General features: G+C 30.4%; 1 protein-coding gene across 2 annotated transcripts; it reads left to right on the top strand.

The window, feature by feature from the left end:
• The first annotated feature begins 895 nt into the window (after positions 1-895).
• Positions 896-6,175, top strand: LOC137832649 (uncharacterized). 2 transcript variants are annotated; one of them, XM_068640934.1, is made up of 9 exons: positions 896-1,062; positions 1,697-1,868; positions 1,973-2,022; positions 2,130-2,199; positions 2,295-2,400; positions 3,119-3,185; positions 4,860-4,935; positions 5,182-5,477; positions 5,953-6,175. In XM_068640934.1, the coding sequence occupies exons 2-9, from the start codon at positions 1,709-1,711 to the stop codon at positions 6,031-6,033; spliced, it is 906 nt and encodes a 301-aa protein (XP_068497035.1). In that variant the 5' UTR covers positions 896-1,062; positions 1,697-1,708; the 3' UTR covers positions 6,034-6,175. The 2 variants fall into 2 exon arrangements, with proteins under 2 accessions (XP_068497035.1, XP_068497045.1); XM_068640944.1 differs by lacking the exon at positions 896-1,062 and adding an exon at positions 1,141-1,258.
• The last annotated feature ends 1,661 nt before the right edge of the window (positions 6,176-7,836 follow it).

Below are 7,836 nucleotides of genomic sequence, written 5' to 3' on the forward strand. Positions count from 1 at the left end.
TTAGATTAAATTATAAATTTAAAAATTAGATTTATTACTAATAAATTTAATAATCTATATAAACTATTAAACTAGTAATTTCTTAATAACTAATATAAAATAAAGTGACATTAAATATTATTATTAATATTAGCATATGCTTGAATAAATATTAATAATAATTTAATTTTATAATATTTTTAATAATACTAAAAGTTTTAAATTAAATTCTTTTAGTATTATTTATAAATTTAAAGTATTAAAAATAATTTCTAATAATTTTAAACTTTTTCATATTTTTTTAATTAGGAAAAATATATTAATAATATTTATGTTTTAATATTATAAATATTTTATTAATTGAATATTTATAATTTTATTTAATTTACTAAATATAAAAAATAAAAAGCCCTATAGGGAAATTAGCTTACATTGGGAATGTTACAAATGAAAAGGTAAGAAATCAATTTGGGGGAAGAGAGTGCTAATATGTATACACTAATTGGTATCATCTATATCATCCTTATGTAAAAAAAAAATTATTACATGCCAACTTTTTTCTATGTCATTTTTTAATAAAGAAAAAATAATTTATTTCTTTAATGAAATAAATTCTCATTATTTCAAAATAATTAACTAAATTCTCTTTTCAAAATAATGGGCAATATACTTTTTTTAACACCACTTTTATAAAATTATATATATTTTAAATTATAAATGTTTTTTTTACTTTTAATTAATTATAATTATGTTATATTAACTTGTTTTTTTAAGGTGGTGATACAAGAAATATATTGAATTTTTCTTTTCCAAAAAAATTTAAAATTAATAAAATAGAATTGAAAATATAAAAAAAAATAGTGAGACAGTGTATTTTTCTTTGGATTTGAAAAGACAAGGTTTTACTAGAGGATGCAGGTGTAGTGTAGGTATCGTGTACCCTTCCACATACAATACAACAAAGAGAGAAGGTTCCTTTCTTTCTTTTTCATTCTTGCACAAACAACAATCCGGGGAATCCAAATCCTGCCGCAGAGAGGAGGACACGCCGCCGCCGCCACCACCGAGTCCGCCGTCGACCAGGTACGCTATTTGCAGACCCTTTTGTCTGTTTCTGATTTTGGTTCTTTATGCTTCGTTTTTTGGGGTTCAGGAGGTTGTGAAGAAGGGGTTCACTTTTTTTAGATGAAAACAGTGATGAAACTACAGCCCCAAGAGCATAAACCTCTTCTTCTTCGCTTTTCTTTTCCGTTTTCTCTCGCAGCTCCCTCTATGAAATGTTGTGAAATGTTTCAGTTCTCTTCACCCTCAGTTTTTATTTTGCCTCCCCCATGTAGCTGCCCCTCTCAGCTTTTTATAACCTTTTAGATCTCTGTTTGGTTTTGTTTTGTAACATGAAATGAGTTATCAAGTTTTTCTCATATTGCATTTCATAAATTACATAAATTATGAATTATTCAGAAATATTTACATCTAAACTAAGTGATAGAAGAAATAATATCATGTGGTTTTTCTTTTCTTAACCACTGGAAAAAAACTTATCACAGCTACATAGTTTGATTGAAATACTATTCAGAAATACATAGGAATATCAATACACTCTATTCAAATATCAATATACTGATATTCGATACTTAACTTAAGGCCATTTTTCAATTTTTTGGAAGCTGTTAGTCATTCAATTTTGTTACAGTCTTGGCTTTGTTTGTGTTGGCAGAGCTTAAAAGAGATGGGATTACCAAATACTTTTGAGGACTTGTCATCTGAGATGGAGGTTGATGCCTTCAGACGCCTTTTTCCACTTCGTTATTTTGAGCGTCATCTTGCTGAATCAATAAGGCCTGATGGTAGACCACTTGGAAAAGCTAGAGAAACAAGTATTTTTCTTGGTTAGTTATTTTTTCTCTGTTCTAATCTACAATCTTCAAACCCTTTGGTATGTTGTATTATTCACACTTGAAGCAAGACTCAGATGATTAACTGGTTTGATTAGGTGCTGTTTCGACTGCTCATGGGTCGGCTCTAGTGAAGATTGGATCCACTGTTAGTCACTCTTGCTGTGTTTTTTTTGTTAAATCTTGTGTGAATGTGGGGTTATTAATTTTTATTATCGGGTGGATTTAATGATTTCATAATTGATGTCTTCCCAGACTATGTTGGCTGCTGTTAAAATGGAGGTTATGAGTCCCTCCTTGGAGTCACCTGATGAGGGCTGTCTAGGTTGGTATTACCTGCTGTGATGCGACACTTGTGTTAGTTATTCAGTCTTCTGCTCACGTGACATGAAATTAAGGTGTTAATATCTGTTGTTTCAGCTGTTGATTTCTTCATGCCTCCAATTTGTTCTCCTATTGTTAGGCCTGGCAGGCCTGCTGAAGCATCACCAGTGGTGTCAAAGCAATTGTCTGACACCATTTCAAGGCAAGTTTTTGTTAGGTTCGATTATTTCAGATGATGAAAGAAACTAATTTATCAAAGTCACTCCAACTAGCTTTTTATCCATCGCAACAGAAAAGGAACCATAAGAAAACGAAGGAATTAAAAACGGAATGCTTGTAATTTATTTTTTGAATTCTACCAAAGCTACTTCACCCTTCTCTCCCTATAGTATGATTTATGTTCAATACAAATGTCCCCTTTCTGAAAGAGGATTTGCAGAAGTAATTGTGCCTACCCCTTGATACATCTTTGGATATATTCTTACTGGAAAGTGCATAGATTTTGAATGTTAAATGTGATCCCGAGAGTTTATAAGCATTTAGCTGAAAGTATGCTGGTTGAAGTTGTGAGTTGATCAGACACAATTTCCCTCCTCAATTCATCATTTCTATGGTTTACCCCACCTGCTGTATGATTTCGTGGTACGTTCAGGACATGATTTTTTAGGGAAAAGCAAGGAAGGGTAAACTTTTCTTTTGAAGTAAATACTCTCTATTATAATTTTCTTTAGAATAATAGATTATCATGAAACCTTCTAATAAAAAATTGAAGACTACCCCTCCCTTTCCCTCAAAAGCCCCTCCATCCAAACATATATATGTCAACCATCATGGTGATCAATAATTTGTATTGTTTGTTTGATGTGTCAAATAGTAAATTAACTATCTTCCTCTTTTCCACCTGCACTTTTATTCTGCAGTTCTAAAATGATTGATTTGAAAGAATTGTCTTTGGTTAGTGGAAAAGCTGCGTGGATGACTTACCTGGTAAGCTTTTATATTGATTTGCGATTACCAAATTTCACATATCAACCATAGAAAGTTATAGGAACATGGTATTAAGTCGCACAATGAATAAAATGTGATGCTCAGTGGAGTATGTAAATGTTTGGATGCTTATCAATTGGTATAAAAATTGGTTGTTAGTCTCTTGGTGTTAGAGATTTGGGAATATTATGTCAACGATACGTTTTTTTTCGAAGTAGAAAGAAAAATACTTGGTTGAAACTGCTCGTACCTTATTGCTTGGTGCAAACATGCATGTTTCCTTATTAATAGATTGTCTTCTTCTCCACTTAACAATCATATTTCTCCACGTGTTTTTGGTTGTGTTCCATGACACGTCTCCAAGTTTAGATAAACTCTTAGCTAGAGCCATCAAATGTGTCTTCTTTGGCTATTTTTGACTTAAAAAAGGATATCGATGTTACTCTCCTAAAACCAATAAGTACTATATGTTTGCCAATGTCACCTTTTTGAACCAACTCCTTTCTTCCCTCCTCCTTCTACACATGATATTAATTTGTCCAACATGTCCCACCTATGCCTTTAGTTGATTTTTTTGTCAAAGTTTGTTGAGCTTATTGTGTCACTTGCTTTCGGGTTCCTTCCTAGTCTCATGCTTGAGATCCAATCCTCGGCATAAGAGGGTGTGTTGAAGAATGTGTATTAACTAGATGTAAGTCCAAATTATAGTATATAAGTGGGTTCAAACCTCACCTTACAAGATGATTTTGTAGGGTTGAGTTAGACTTAAATTCGACTTTCTTAAGAAATACAATAAATAGAGAAGATTTGATATCCTCTAATAACAAAGATATGCTATGGGAGTAAATAAAAACATTCCTAATAATTTGTATATAATTTAGATATTCTTGATTATATAGGATCAATTCTTATTTCTATAGTTCAGAGGAGATACTTTCCCTCTAAGGTAGAAAATATTAGTTGACATGAAAACAAAAGACACAATATGTTACAACAACTTAAAACCTGGACTAAGTTCAAAAAAGGATGAAGTGCCCTGCGAACTAGAAAGAATGAAATAGAATTTATTTATGGTTAATGGGTGTATCTTAAGGTTCAACGTTACTGCTTGAAATCTTTAACTTGAGTGGAAAGAGAAGTTATTTCCACGTTACTATCCCCCCTATAAAATCCTCCATGGAATTGATTTGGTGGATACCAGCTAGAGTTTCTATAGAGAATGGTTACATCAACCATGGATTCCATGTATGCCTACTGAAGTAGGCACTGGCTATAGCATCAGTGATACAACCTCTACCATCAGTAATAACTGAGGAATGTGTTAACTGTTAGGAGTGGGGGATCAAGTAGCGGCAAAAGTCTCTGTAGAGCATCTTCCTTCTGAGGATTCGTGGGAACAATTTGCAAGTTAATGGGAGACTGTTAAGAACACTTTTTAAAATTATAAAGTTGTGAGTGAACCAGATCTTGAAATATCTAATAATGTGTATCATTCTGATAGGGAGATATTTCCTATTGTTCGATAAAGCTTTAAATTTCTTGCTCTTTGTGTCAAGAGTTCTATTAGAAAGAATGTGTAACACACCACATCCAATGAGGTGCACTGTCTTTGTTTGCCCTGATTGTGTTATGAATTGATTGAATGACAGAATAATGGCTTTTTTTATCATGCAGGATATCTATTGTTTGGATGCTGATGGTTCTCTTTATGATGCTGCATTACTTTCTGCAGTTGCTGCTTTATCTCATTGTAAGTAGTTCATCTTCACTGTAATTTTGTCATATTATGCATCTGTTAGACCCCTTTTTCGTAATAATAGGCTGCACACATTTGAAAACTGTACACCATGCAATTTAGGAACAAAGAGAAGATAGACTTTTCTAATACTTAAAGAGGATTTGTTTTTCTGTTGGTGTTCTTAATGTGATGCCTTTCCTTTCGACACCGTTGTGGTATTATATTACATTGAATTTGTCTGAATTTCTGCCTTGACAGTGCAAATTCCTGCTGTTGCCATGAATGATGATGGCAAGATAGTACTTGTGTCTGATGAAGACGGACAAAAGCGAGCACAGGAGCCAGTCAATAAGGAAAAGAGGAAGCTTACATTAAGAAGCATTCCGTTCTCATTAACATGCATACTTCACAAGAATTACATCTTGGCAGATCCTACTGCAGAAGAAGAATCCATTGTGGAAACCCATTTGACAATAGTTTTGGACACATCTGGCCAACTAATATCTCTTTACAAGCCTGGTGGGCAGGTTCTTGCCTACACTTCTGCTATCCAGGTTAGTTTAAACATTCTTTTACAGAACTAACAAGGTAGTGATGCCTTAGTATTCTCATTTCCATTAAAAAGATATGGTAGTTCTAGTATTGACATGAATGCATTGTAAGTGATCAATTTAAAAAAAAGATTGAATATTACTAAATATCATCTTACACTGTTTAGTTTTTCTAAAAAATAAGTTTTTCCAAAAATCATCTTCCAAATTTTTTTTTTAGAAAAACTAAGCAGTGAAACATGGATAATATTCAATCTTTTCCTCAGTATTCGTCCATTCTACAGTTTGAGTCTGAGTATTATATTTAAAGCGTGAAATTGTGACAAAATTGGTTGAAGGAAATTTAGTTAGTGTACATCAACATTCCTGAATCAAAATTTAGTACTCTGATATGAAGTGTTTACCACACAGCTTGAAATAATACTGCCTTATGATGTTTGCATGAAATTAGAGTTATATAATGATACTGTGGTTTCAGGACTGTGTGGCGTTAACCCGGCAAAGAGTAAAGGAACTAAAAAGCCTCTTAGACAAAGAAAATTCTGCTATGGAGGTTTGAGTTCTTAGCATTCTGAATACTGAGGCATTTCATTGTAAAAACGGTTCTCTTCACGAATGTTATACCATCTATTAGGACATTATTTTGTCATTCCGGCATATTTGTTTCTAATTTTGTTTTAGAAATTTCTTCCTCTTCCAAACTTTTTTTTCCTTCAATTATTTTGTTTGAATTCTTTCCCTAACACCTCAAAAACTTGGATGATATATGTTCGGTATCTGCATATATCTAAACATTGCAAATATCAAATATGCATTTTCAAAAGCAAAACTATAAAATATGGATATACAAAATCTTAGGAAGATGATTGATTTCCTTCACTTGCAAAATCATCTACTCTTGTGTCTGAATACAATTATAACAAAATTCAATATCAAACTATTTTGCTCATAAAAAAATCAAACTATTATTGCTGGAATTTTTTGGTAAAAGAGAGGAAATGTTAACAAATTGATTAGAATTACTAGTGGTGTATAGTAAATAATTTGACTTATTATATAAATCAATACATTTTAAATCAAATGGTTAAATATTAAAGAGTTTCAAGGATGGAAGAAAAAAATAAAATTTATCAGTAAATTTATTTTTTATTATATGAAGTTATAAAAAAAAAGAATAAAAGAATATTTGGTTATAAAAGACTATTTTCTCAAAAAAAAAAAAGCTATAAAAAAAGCTATAGTCGGTTAAGTAGACTCTAAGTTAGAAATAGAATAAAAGAATTAAAAAAAAATGCTTAAGTTAGTGTTACCATATTTAATTTAATATTTATACTTATTTAAGTTAATATTAATTTAGTTGACATTAATATAATTTTTTTAATATTTAATTTAATTTAATTTGTTCCACTTTATAAAAGGGTCGACATAATAGAGTCAGAAAGTCTTTTAACATCCATAATTTCAGAATCAATTGTATGTATAATGTAAATTCGATGTTATTTGCGAGATTTTTATCATTTAGTGTCTTTTTAACTAATATTTTGTTTAATGTTAACACCTAAAAAACATGGATAATATGAATTCAATATCTAAATATTGCACATGAGGCATACATTTTTAAATCCAAACATAAAATATGGATATATAAAGTTTTAAAAAGATTATTAACTTCTTTCACTTGAAAAATCATCAATCATCTTCGAAAAATCATCTTCTCTTGCATTAAAAAATAATTGTAACAAAATCACAATATCAAACTATTTTTCTCATTAGAAAAATCAAAACAATTAATGATAAAAAGTTTTCATAAAAAAAGAGAGAGGAAATGTTAACAAAATTGATTAGAATATAGATACATAATTTATAACTTATAATTCGATACATTTTAAATCAAATGACTAAATATTAAAAATTGTCAATGTTGAAAGAAAATTTGATGGTGATAAAAGATGAATTATCATTGAAGAGGAATATAGTAAATTTGATATTGATGTAGTGTATAAAATACAATCACATGACATAAGAAAAGAAGTCTCGAAAAGATGATTAATACCTTTGTTAAAATGTGGAAGGAAGGATAAAAGAGTTATTTTCAAGTATATAAAAAAAATATGTTTTGTATAAGTAAATATAATTGATGTTAATTGGTCAAATAGTTTTGTTTATATATTATTTGTTATTTTTAAAAATAGAGGTATCAAGAACTATATTGTATTCAAATTCTGTAACATCGAAACTGAAAAAATGAAAAAGAGAATATCCGGCTTGTGTCTTTGATCACTAGTTTTTATAAATTTTTGTTTGATTCTTGTTTTACTCTTGGTAATTGTCCCTTTACAATGAAGTGCTAGTGGGTAGCAGG

The sequence above is a fragment of the Phaseolus vulgaris genome, chromosome 11, assembly GCF_000499845.2.
Source record: "Phaseolus vulgaris cultivar G19833 chromosome 11, P. vulgaris v2.0, whole genome shotgun sequence".
Taxonomy (NCBI): Eukaryota; Viridiplantae; Streptophyta; class Magnoliopsida; order Fabales; family Fabaceae; genus Phaseolus; species Phaseolus vulgaris.